This window comes from Podarcis filfolensis (genome assembly GCF_964270895.1).
Source record: "Podarcis filfolensis genome assembly, chromosome: 12".
NCBI lineage: Eukaryota > Metazoa > Chordata > Lepidosauria > Squamata > Lacertidae > Podarcis > Podarcis filfolensis.
Genome location: NC_139614.1, coordinates 24,319,962 through 24,332,279, shown reverse-complemented (window position 1 = coordinate 24,332,279; position 12,318 = coordinate 24,319,962). Strand labels below are relative to the sequence as shown.

Sequence of the window (12,318 nt, the reverse complement as noted above, 5' to 3'; positions counted from 1 at the left end):
AGTTTTAAGCTTATATTGAAGGTCTTTGTACATGGAGAGTATTGGGTTGATGGGCAGTTTAAACTGCTCTCTTCAAGTCCAAATCCCCTAAGCAAATTTCAGAAGTTTGCAGCTATTCAGTGTTAACCAAGGTAGGCAAGGATGCCATATCACAGAACAACCAGTGCCTTCTCTGTAAGGTTGCAAAATAAGGCTAAGATCTCATTTCAACAACAAATCATTTAACTGCCATGTTGTGGAAGAAGGGAACACAAAAGCAGTCACATATGTCTGATAATAGGAGTTAAACTCTTTATTCCATTCAGAGGCATCTGGCAAGCGAAGCTGCATTGGGGGCACATTACAGAGGAGAAATGATCAATACTTTTGTGAATACTGAAGTCATTTACAGAATCACTTCCTACCTATCTCCAAGTACTCCAAATTACCAAGTCTCAATTGAAAGTAAAAGACATGATTTTACCATTCTAAAGCCTAGAAGTTTAAGAAAAATTACAATATTTAAACCAGCAGATGTAAATGCAGCACTTATTTTGCAAAATAAAACTGTTATGGAAAAACAAGTCAATCTTTCCCCAATATTAAGAAAAGGATATTGAATTCAGACAACAAAAATTCACACTATGACCTTCTCTCAATTCTTCAGTAATTGTAAATTCATTGTAAGAAAAGTCTCCTAAAGATTAGGTTAAGTACTGTCCAAAATAGAAAAGAAACTTTCATTTTTCCCTTCTGCTAAACTACAACAAAGATTTGTGGTTTTTAAACCAATTAGTAAAGAAAAGATCCAGTAAAAAAAAGAGAGAGAGATCATTTTTCAAAAGTTATCTAACCTGTACAACAACGATCTTTGGGAAAATGATCTATTCTATGAAGAAATGCCTCTATTTTAATATCAATCTAAGAGGTAGATCAACAAAATGGTGAAACAAACTTTTTTTTTGTTTTTGCTAATTGTGCCCCTCAAATCAGTGCAGCGTAGCAGTTCCAATCCTCTCATGCACAGAAACATCACAAACAAAAGGGTCCGAGGTAATAGCAAGGCTCGTGTACACGGGCAGGCGCGTACGCACACAGCAGTCTTTATGCACCATGTGTTGCCACATTGTTAAAACTGAGGTAGACTGAAGTTTATTGTAGAAACTCGAATGCATATTACCACAATCATGATTCAAATTACATTCTGGAATTAAAAATAAAAATAAATTTGGTAAATTTCCTGCGATCCCTGCCTTTTGATAAGTTTTCTTTCTCCTTTTTTGTGGTCAGTTGCAGAATGTGCATAAATCTTGCTGTTATCTTATTTCATTAGCCAAGCCTGAGGTTGTATTCTTTTTATTTTATTTTTAAAAAAACCTTCGAAGTGGCTTAGTGTGGCCCTTAGTAGCGGCTGGATATGTAAACTTAGCCTTTCAATACCTTTAAATGAGATCAAACAGCGTTCGATTCCTCCTCCTCCACCCACCCAATATTATGGTAACTGAAAATGGTATGGAGCTATCTGCTGGAGGCGCAGAGAATCCACACCTCTGAACTGCTCCAGCAGATGAAGAATCCTACCAAACTGAAGATGAAGCTTGCTCTCTGAAACAGAACTGGCAAAGTACAAATGGGCTGCAAATGTTTAGGTGTAGCGTTAGTAGGTAGGTTGTGATGGTCAAAGGCACAAAGGGTTCATGCATTCAATCAAGTACAAAAAGAAAAAAAAAGTCCAGTCTCCAAAAGACCTTCTAAAATTTACCCCCAAGCCCCAGCCTCTTGCCATCACTTCCTTGTTCTGTTCCCAACAAAAGTACCATCAAAAACTTTTTCATCCCATCGTAAAAGAAAAAATAATGGCATTGCTGCTATCAGAATGTTGGCATTTGTTTAAGTATCGTTTGAACATTTGCTGATTCCCTACCCACCCCCACCCCAAATGATTGTGTTGACACCCTCAGATATAATCAGACTCTATTTTTCCATCTCACTCCTGTCAGCCAGCAGTTAGAAGCAATCTACTATATTTCTTTCCCTTCCCCCGCTCAATAAACTCTGTAGTGCTCCTGACTATTGGCTGATCAAATTTTTCTTTTTTTAAAAAAATAAAATGCTTAAGAACTATTAGCTTTATAAAGTATACAAAATACCAAAAAGAAAAAAAAGGAAAAAAGAAGAAGCAAAAAAGGAACAATTTCTTATTTGAGGTATTAAATGCCTGAGGTAGTTTAGTAAAATGCATATTTATCTTTTCATGCCCTGGCCAACATCAATGAACACTTCCCTTAGTTTATACATGGCAGTGTTATGTAAAAATGCAACCAAATGTTTAAAAGAAATGCCACTTGGTTAACATTGGGAGTAACACGTAACCTCGTTGTCAATGCCCTTGTTCTAAACACCGCCCTCCCTCCCCAAACCCCACCCTCCAATTGTCTTTTCTTCTTTTACAAATGGACCTAGAAGAGCAATGCCTTTTCTTGTTAAATCAGTGAACTCAAAAGAGAAAGCTTCATTAAACCAAGTTCTAAAATTGCTGGGGAATAGCAAGAACAATAAAAGAAGACTAACAAGTTTATGTTAAACTGTGAGGAATAGAACAAAAGGGAAGTGAAGGGGTCCTTAAGTTTAAAGCTGGGTTTCAAAAGTAAGAGAGCCTAAAGAATACATTCTCAGAGACAGCATGCCAACTGTGGCCTGGTCCTCAAACAAGTGACTGGCTTTGTGAAACATCTGCATATCATCCCAACAGGTGCCCGGAACCTGTCCGTTACAGTCTCTCTTTGGTCTGGCATCTGTCTCCGAAGGGTCTTTTCCTAAACCTTTATTTCCGTCTCTGCTGTGGCTGTCCACTTTGCGCTGTCTTTTGTTGCTGCTGCTGCCTTCTTACCTGAGCCAGAATTTCCTGAATTTTTCGCTGGGCAAGCTGCAGAGAGTTAACAAAATTCCAACCATCACCTGTCATGTTAGGTTGACTTTCATACCGCTTGCTTTCTCATCTCTTTCTCTCCCCCCCCCATTATGTTATTCACATGCATTTGTGACTGTAAATACCTTCAAAATAAAGACTGCAATTATAAATGTGCACAGCAGATAGCACATTTGGTCCCTGAAAAATGCTGCTACAGTGATTAAACCATTAAAATGTTCTCTCTCAACAGCAAATTAAATATACCAGTACATATATAAAACCAGCCACATAAAAATCATTAACTTATACAGAACCAAATGTGTAAAAATGAGTTTTTGCTGCTCACCAAAAGACAGGAAGCGAGGGGACAGGACAGAATCCCACAATTTAAAATAATCCAGTATTTACTGATAGTTGAACTAGTAACAATACTTCGCCCTTGTTTTCTTGTCAGGACTACAAAGATAATGGTGACCTTTCAGTGGGTTCAAGGGGGAATTTTAGGCCAGCTCATTTTTAACTAAATTTCTATTCTCGTCTTTGGGGTACATCACTGAAAAAAATCAAAGGTCTCTGTTTACACCTACCTGGCATGCATAGAAATGGCCAGTAATTTTCACAACCACCTGATCATTTTCATCTGGTGTCTGGTCACGGGGAACTACAACTTCGGCACTTGTCAAATTCTGAAGCTCATTTACCTGTGTAAAACAAATTGTACAATCACTGCACTGCTGTACCATGTTTTATAATATAAATTGGGGTTGTTGTTTTTTTAAAAAAGTAATTGGTTTATTAGTCAACTTTTCGTCAGCTACTTGCCGTTTTGCCTCCTTTACCAATAACTCTACCAGCAGCATAGGACGGCACTTTTATATGAGCTTCAAGTTTCACTTCTTCCTTAGGTCCAAAGAAATTTTCTTCCTTAAGTTTCCCATAGATTCTTCCTTGGGCCTTTAAAATAAAATATATGCCAATCAAATCAGTCTGCCACTAAATTCAGCCCTACATACCAACCCCATGAAGCTACAGAAAAGATTACGTTTCCTTTCTAATTCCATGTTATCAGCAATAGGGATAATGGTAGAAACAAATCTGAAAATTATGTTCAAAAAAATTAAATTACAGTTTTGATAAATTCATACAATCATTTTACATTTTGGCACCTGACACAAATGACATCAGAATGAGAATGTACAAGCTTCTGGTGGTGACTAGAAGAGGGCGGAAGTAACTATTAGGAGAAAGAAAAAGAAAACCCCTAAACCACACCAGGAGCATTGAATTTGCAGTTATGGAAGCACAGTGCAGAGAGACATGGAAGCACTGTTTCTGCGAAGGAGCAATTTGAACTGAGGACTGCAAATAACACTACCATGATTTTGCTGATTGGCTGCATTTAAAACAGTCGCCACATTGTTTCTTCTACCTACATTTAAAAATGTTGACAGGTATATGCTTTTATGCTTAACACGATGGCAGAAAGTGAGGAGGAATTAAAGAACCCTTTAATGAGGGTGAAAGAGGAGAGCGCAAAATATGGTCTGAAGCTCAACATCAAAAAAACTAAGATCATGGCCACTGATCCCATCACCTCCTGGCAAATAGAAGGGGAAGAAATGGAGGCAGTGAGAGATTTTACTTTCTTGGGCTCCATGATCACTGCAGATGGTGACTGCAGTCATAGAATTAAAAGACACCTGCTTCTTGGAAGCAATGACAAACCTAGACAGCATCTTAAAAAGCAGAGACATCACCTTGCCGACAAAGGTCCGTATAGTTAAAGCTATGGTTTTCCCAGTAGTGATGTATGGAAGTGAGAGCTGGACCATAAAGAAGGCTGATCGCAGAAGGATTCATGCTTTCGAATTATGGTGCTGGAGGAGACTCTTGAGAGTCCCATGGACTCAAGAAGATCAAACCAATCCATTCTTAAGGAAATCAGCCCTGAGTGCTCACTGGAAGGACAGATCCTGAAGCTGAGGCTCCAATACTTTGGCCACCTCATGAGAAAAGAAGACTCCCTGGAAAAGATCCTGATGTTGGGAAAGATTGAGGCCACAAGGAGAAGGGGACAACAGGACGAGATGGTTGGACAGTGTTCTCGAAGGTATGAACATGAATTTGACCAAGCTGCGGGAGGGAGTGGAAGACAGGAGTGCCTGGTGTGCTCTGGTCTATGGGGTCACGAAGAGTTGGACAAGACTAAACGACTAAACAACAAATGGAACACCACACATAAGTAACTTACTCAATTAATGAGGCAGAAGGATTTTCACCTTCTCTTGACTATGCATGTTTTGTCTTAAAACTATTAATGAAAGTCAAGCTAGCACAAGAGCCAGATAGTTGCTGAACACTGTACCTTGAACTGTGCCTCTGGTGGTCCAGTGATTATCACCATTCTCAGCTTTGCATCTGGTCCTTCGGCAGGTGCAATCTAGAAAAGAAGTGACAGATTAGGAACTTATTGGATGCCCTCTCCTCATTACTCAATGAGATGAATAATAGGGTGTTGTTGTTTTTAAATGAAAACCACCACCATCCTGCTGTTCCAGTACAAATGAACTGGCAACATTAAGCATGGATATTAGTGTTAATGTTTTCCTACAAATTGTGAACCCTTATATGAGGGTACAAATCCACTGGTGATTGCTTTTAAAAAGGGAAATAATGTGCTCCTGATGTCAGTCAATCTTACTACTCCATCCATGTATTTGTGATTATAGGCTAAGCCATATCACTTTCCTAGAAAATGGAGCTGGAGAAAGGTGAGAGGTGAGATCATGGAAAATTTCAGTAGTGCCAGCAGAACTGGGGGGGTGGAGCAGGAAGAGAGAGACAGGGAGAATGATGTAGGAAGAGGTAAGATCACTAGTCAGATACACTGTATGACACAATCACTGAAAAAATCCTTTGAACATTAACAGAGAAAAATTCTAACCAATAACCTCTTATCCCCACTTCAAAACAAGAAAGGTGAATGCAAGTCCTACCCACATACCCTCTGCTATGTTGGATCAACCATCAAGGCAGACTCAGGATTGTTGATAATGAACTGTATTTATAGCACAATCCTACACTTGCCCATGCAAAAGTAAACTCCACTGATTTCAACAAGGCTTACACCCAGGTAATAAGGGTTGCAGCCTTAATTCTAGAGAGTGGCTTTTCCAAACTGTAATCACCTCACAGGCGAGCTATACGCTCGTCTTATTTTGAACTAAAAACATTTGAAGCAACATGAGAAGCACAACAGTTAAATTGCTTTCATGTTTGTTAACTAAAATCTCATTTTCAGCTCTGTACATTATGGCAAAATAAGCTCCAATTAAAAAACATGGCCCAAAGGTCTAAACCATCTTAAAGAACAAAAAGTCAAGCCCACCAAGGTGGCAGGTTTTTTTAACAGCTTATATTTCACCCCTCAAAGAACTTCTAGAAACATGTTTGCAATTATCTTGTCTCTGAAGCAGAGAGTACCATTTACTGCTTTACAGTCAAAGCAGGGTGTCTAAGGTAGACGCAGGAACAGAGCAAACTTGCAGAAACTTGCTGACAGTTATAAAGATTGGGGATATTCGAAGTTCATCAGTTTAATATTACCTTAATAGATGCACCTGCAAAACGAGAAAGTTGTTTGATGTGTTGCCCCTGCTTGCCAATAATGGCACCCACTGCCAAGGCTGGGATGAACAGATGAACAGTCTCAGACTCTGGCTGTTGCTGGAATAGGTAAGTGGGGGGAAAGGTCAGGCAATGAACCATCTGAACGGTAGCAATCAAGCTGTAGTTGCCAACTGAAAGCAAACAGATACACCTTATTTCCAACCACCATGTGTGGCTGAGTAGCTGTTTTCTAACAACGAAGAAATTCATTCTACTTGAAAGATTAAATCCACCAGATTTCTAAATATGCAACTCTAGATTTTTGTGTTTTAAGAACTACTCACAAGAGGTTTGGAACAAACATAACGTAGCAAAAAAATTTGCATTACATGATCAGTGGCAAACTTTAAGGTTACAACCAAATGTCAAGGAAATAAACTACTATCTGACTTTTAGAAGACATCTGAAAGCAGCCCTATATAGGAAAGTTTTTAATGTCTGATATTTTACTCTGTTTGATGTTTAAATTTATTGGAAGCTGCCCAAAGTAGCTGGGGCAACCCTGTCAGTAGTGTGCCGTATAAATAAAAATGTTTTATTATTGCTAATGAAGTCTCTTGCGTGCAGCACCTGGATTCTATTGGCAGCAATCCCATAACATTAAAAAAGGACTTTAACTTCATTGTTGTGTATCTGTCTATCTTTTGGTTTGTTTAGTCGTGTCCGACTCTTTGTGATCCCATGGACTGATTTATAAGGAATAACTGGTTGATTAAGGTGTTCTGCTATTTAATACACAATGATTTACAATGTCTGAATATTAGGTTGACATCTTTCTGTCAATACACAATTCCATTATTACCTCTATTGAAAAGCCATATGTAGCACAAAACAAATTGTTTTTTCAGTCATTTATTGTAAGAGATATCCCTCTGCACTCAGTTACTATGTCCAATACATCCTGAAGTAATCTTATAAAATGAGTTCATTATCTTTACTGAAGTCAGATTATGCAGACGTATTATGCTTCAGCTATATTTAAAAACAGAAAACCAAAGCACACAAAGAAAATCCAGGGAACAAATAATCAGTTATGTTAAGCATAGCTAAAACAATTTCACAATTTGTTAGCTCCAAAGGTTCCTGTGGAGGAATAAAAGCTTTGGATCAAACACCACACGTTTCCCTGTCATATATGTCACTATATGCATACTTATGCACTAGTAGAAACTCTTTGGTCTAAGCTCCTCCAATAGCCAATTCTGATGGTGAGTGCCAATAGGACTGGAGCAAAAACGAGACAACTGCTGGGGGCAGGGAAGAAGAACTATCACAATAGGCCCAGACCACCCATTAATAGCTCAGCTTGTTTGATATCATGTGATGTTGACTGTCATTGTAAAAGAAAAGCTCCTGGAGAGATTACAGTGCGGACTAGGATGCCTTCCAGGACATGCAAATTTCTAGATGCCTAAGCCACAGTTAATACTTGTCTGCACAGCATTTTGAGTGGCAACATGAACACTGTCCTGAAAATCACCCCGCTTTTGAGTGACCATTTGTGCACCCAGGGTGATTTCTGGGTTAACATTTCTCAGAGGTTTTCAGGATGGTGGTGGCTTTCCTTAAAAATACCTTCTAGGGCTGAGATGGGGATGGTTTATATTTATATATATATATTTATATTTAAACAAGGTGGGGCATTTGTATCTCCTCTTTTTAAAGAAAAATATCACACACCATCTCCTTCCAAGCCTCTGTGATGTACTCCACTTCTAGAATTCCAGGTCCAGAATTTCCATGGAATCATGACCCAGAAGTGGAATGTGGTTTGGACGGAGCTGGCATGCAACACTTTTTTTAAGTAGGGGGGTGGGGAAAAGCTTCCTCCCTTGTCTCAGTAATTACTAGGGCAAGCTACACCTAACACCTCAAAACTTTCGAAAATTTCCCCCTTTCCCCCTCTATTTTGACACATTTCTATTTTGTCCCTCATTTTGTCCATGAATGGACAAAATCAGGTACGCTGAAATTATCTGCATAGTTCTAGACAACATCTTTAGATGGCTCCCTCTTCTGCCTCACTCCAGTTTTCTTCTTTTCTTAAATGTGCCTGTCATCTTTTGGCAAGCTCACTAGAACACAGTCTAGCTGGAACCTGCCTCTTATGTCAAAGGCAGAAGTTGTTTTGGGAGTGAGCGCTGAGACTTTGCCTCCTATGGTATGAAATTGGAGACTCCCTTTCCAGCCCAGAGGACAGGCCCTCTTCCCATGCCGGTTGCTGTCCTCCCATCAAAGCGGCTTTAGAAAGGATGTCTTTGGGGAATAAACTTAATGCCCCAATTAGCTTCTCTTCTGTACTGCCAATGATACTAGTAGTTCCATCCCTTTCTGTTACCTCACACCACCATGTAGTGTGCTCTAATGTAACTTTTGAGGTGTTTTAATTATTTCACTGTACACCAACAGCAGATGTATGGAAGAACACAGGGCTTCTCACTGCATCGTTTATCTTCCCTCCTCTATTATAGAATCCATGTTGCTGTTGCATTAACGTTTCAATTAAGTGGCCTAATAAATAAATAAATATGTTGCTCTTATAATATCTGAATTTTCTTGTTTCTAGTGCATTTTGGATTATGTAAGCTGACAGTTGGAACAGTTATGCCCTAAAAGGCAGCCTATAATCACATGTATGTGCTATTTATAAAAATATTAGTATATGAATATATCATAAAGCTATATAAAAGTGGTTTACAACAGTAAAAACAAAACTACAGTAAAAGTTAAAAACTCAAAAATAAATATCAGTAAACCACGGTGGTAGGATGTACTCTTAATTGCCTGCAAAGGCATGTCAGAATAGAAAAGTTTTCAGCAGGCATTTGAAAGTTGGCACAGAAGGCCTCTGCTGAATCTCTATTGGCAGAGTATTTCACAGGACTAGGCTGATGACATTAAAGGCTCGGTTTCTCATTATCAAATGAACCTCACCAAGTCGGGGAAAGACCATTGACACTCCTGCAGATGATCTCAGTGATCCAGCTGGGATATCAGGGTTCTGGCAGTCCCTGAGCTACCCTGGTCCTAAGTTTATCAGAGCTTTGTAAATTAACACAGTAAGTTTTAACAATTGTGTCACATTTTCTTGACCAGAAGCTCCCATCAGCAATCTGGTTGTTGCATTCTGCACCAGCTGGAACTTACAAACCAGCCCCACATAGAGTGCATTAAAGTAATCCAGCCTTCAGATTACCAACACCTGGACTAAAGTGGTCAGGCTGGTGGTATGAAGCTGGTAAAAGGCACTCCTAGCCAAAGAGGACCCTGAGGCCCCTAGTGAGAAAGATGTACCCAGGAGTACCTGAAAGTGATGCACTGGTTCCTTCAGAAGGAATGCAACCCCATTCACAAGGGACAGATTGCCAATTTCCCAAACATGCAAATGTGTCAATGCTGTCCAAAGACTTGGCTAATTCTGTTAATGGCGTTTCAGTTATTCACTTCCCCTTACTACCCCCCTCTTACATTGAATTTACACATTACTTAATACATTGCACACTAGAGGGATGTGCAGTCCTGTATCACTTGCCTTGCTTAACAAGATGTATAGGGAAAGGAATCACATAGACCAACCTCAGGATTCAACAGTAATGTCTGATCCATGGGGGACATGGCTCGGCATGCCCTTATCATGCAAAAATACAAAAGGTGAGTCACCTACATATGATGTCTGTTACAATAATTTTCATTCCTTGTTTGTATACTGCTCAATGGAATCTTGGATCAGAACACATGGCGAGGTACAGCCTGCTCCCTGTTACAATCTAATGATAAACCCAATTCTCACCTATAGGTACCAGTGATTCAAAACATGAAGAACTATAACCAAGTGCCTGCAATAAAGGAAGATATATAATTACCCCAAATGGAGGATATGAAGAGGCAGCAGCAGCTGAAGCAACACCCACTGTGGGAGGTGGTATCCCTGAAGAAGAAGGTGGGAAGAGACCCAAGGCATTCAGATTTAATCCTGGAATTAAATGTGCTTGAAGCTGCAATGATACAGGAGATGATTAGCCACTCCCTCTTAATAACGTGCTCTTGCTCAAATTTCAAAATGTTTTAACTCAGAGACATTCAACTTGGCAAACAACAAGTGTCAAAATCCTGTATCATTTTCTAAATGCTCAGTGTGAAGTAGGGCAGATGTCACTATTCTGCTAGAAGCAATTGTACTTTGACTCTATGAACCACTGTGTTAGCCAAAAAAAGAGGTTTATATAAAATGCACCTTATGGTGCTATGGCAGTATTGCAAGTCAGATTAAGCAATCACTGTGAAATGCATGCAGCACAGCCAATAACAAACTCATATTCGTTCAACAAATGTAATGAAACATTTTCCAGAAGCACCCTACAACAGGGATGGGGAAATGGAGGCCCCATACTGTTGGACTCTGACACTCATCAACCCAAGCAAATGCAGCAAATGGCCAGGGATGATGGGTTTGATGTGTGTGTACTGAACTAGACTGGTTTTCCATCTGAAGGGACAAACATATGCATCAGTCTCTCTCTATGAAGCTGATGGTTGGGTATCAACCTGCATGCGTTCCTCCACTGAAGTAAAAAAGATACAATATATTTATTGGGAGGAAATCAAATAAATGACTAACTTACCCGCCTCCCAACCCCCAAATTAGAAATCAACTTACATTCATAGCAGCTATATCATTTTCATACGACTCCCTGATTTTCTTCATTATTTCTTCCTCAGCCTTGGCACATGTTTCAATACTGCCTTTAACTGTAATGGTCCTTTCTGGATTATAGAGTGTCAAGTCCTGTAATCTACAAAGCAGAAAGCAGTCAACTGCTATGCATGTAATGGTTTGTATTTAAAGCTGAAACAGAAAGTAATTATACCTTGAAAACTTCAGAAATGCACTCTGTGGAATGTGCACGACCTAATTATCCTAGCTGCTGAAACCCCAGGGAGAGGTAGTTCCTGAAACTGTTGCTTGTGGGATCCCATGGCCAAGACTGCATGCAAGCCAGCACTCCTTCAGACATTATAGCTGGGTCTTACCAAACTACTAGTTGTTGGAGCAGGCACAGCCTCCTTCAAGAACCACATTTGGCCAGAGCAACACGCCAAGTAAGCAGAACTAGGTGGCTCAAGGAAGGAGACTTCTCCTGTGGGAATAATCTGCCTGCCTACTTTTCTATACAGTGGTACCTCGGGTTACATACACTTCAGGTTACATACACTTCAGGTTACAGACCCCGCTAACCCAGAAATAGTGTTTCAGGTTAAGAACTTTGCTTCAGGATAAGAACAGAAATTGGGCTCCGGTGGCACGGCGGCAGCAGAAGGCCCCATTAGCTAAAGTGGTGCTTCAGGTTAAGAACAGTTTCAGGTTAAGAATGGACCTCCGGAACGAATTAAGTACTTAATCTGAGGTACCACTGTACTTGCTCTGCTGAGGTGTCTCTAATAAGGCAGCAAAATATACATACATACATACATACATACATACAAACAAACAAACAAAAAACCACCCATGGATTGCAAGCAGGTATACTGTTTAGATTTAAAGGGGCACTTTCCCCATCTCCACTCAGAAAACAATTGAAAAAGGCACTCCTGTCTATTCCCTTCCTTGAATGTCAGCCAAAGAAAATGGAGCTTAAATAACAGTTAAATGGTTGAAAGGAGGATGAAAGTGTGTATTTTTGTTTCGAGGGGGTGGAAACGAAATGGCAGATGCAACAAAATGGTGGTGGAAATGGGCACTAAAATGCTGGGTGGGCACC

The 12,318-nt window shown here is 39.7% G+C and overlaps 1 protein-coding gene across 2 annotated transcripts in view; it reads right to left on the bottom strand.

The window, feature by feature from the left end:
* Positions 1 to 274: 274 nt before the first annotated feature.
* IGF2BP3 (insulin like growth factor 2 mRNA binding protein 3) overlaps positions 275 to 12,318 on the bottom strand; it is a 66,958-nt gene continuing 54,914 nt past the window's right edge. Inside the window, exons 9-15 of one of the 2 annotated variants that reach the window (XM_083578656.1) lie at positions 11,217 to 11,352; positions 10,471 to 10,554; positions 6,497 to 6,616; positions 5,256 to 5,330; positions 3,713 to 3,844; positions 3,478 to 3,591; positions 275 to 2,905 (exon numbers count right to left, since the gene is read on the bottom strand). In XM_083578656.1, coding sequence (XP_083434782.1) covers positions 2,804 to 2,905; positions 3,478 to 3,591; positions 3,713 to 3,844; positions 5,256 to 5,330; positions 6,497 to 6,616; positions 10,471 to 10,554; positions 11,217 to 11,352 — 763 coding nt within the window. In that variant the 3' untranslated portion in view covers positions 275 to 2,803. Of the gene's footprint in view, positions 2,906 to 3,477; positions 3,592 to 3,712; positions 3,845 to 5,255; positions 5,331 to 6,496; positions 6,617 to 10,422; positions 10,555 to 11,216; positions 11,353 to 12,318 lie in introns of both variants that reach the window. The other variant, XM_083578655.1, reaches the window with a different exon arrangement.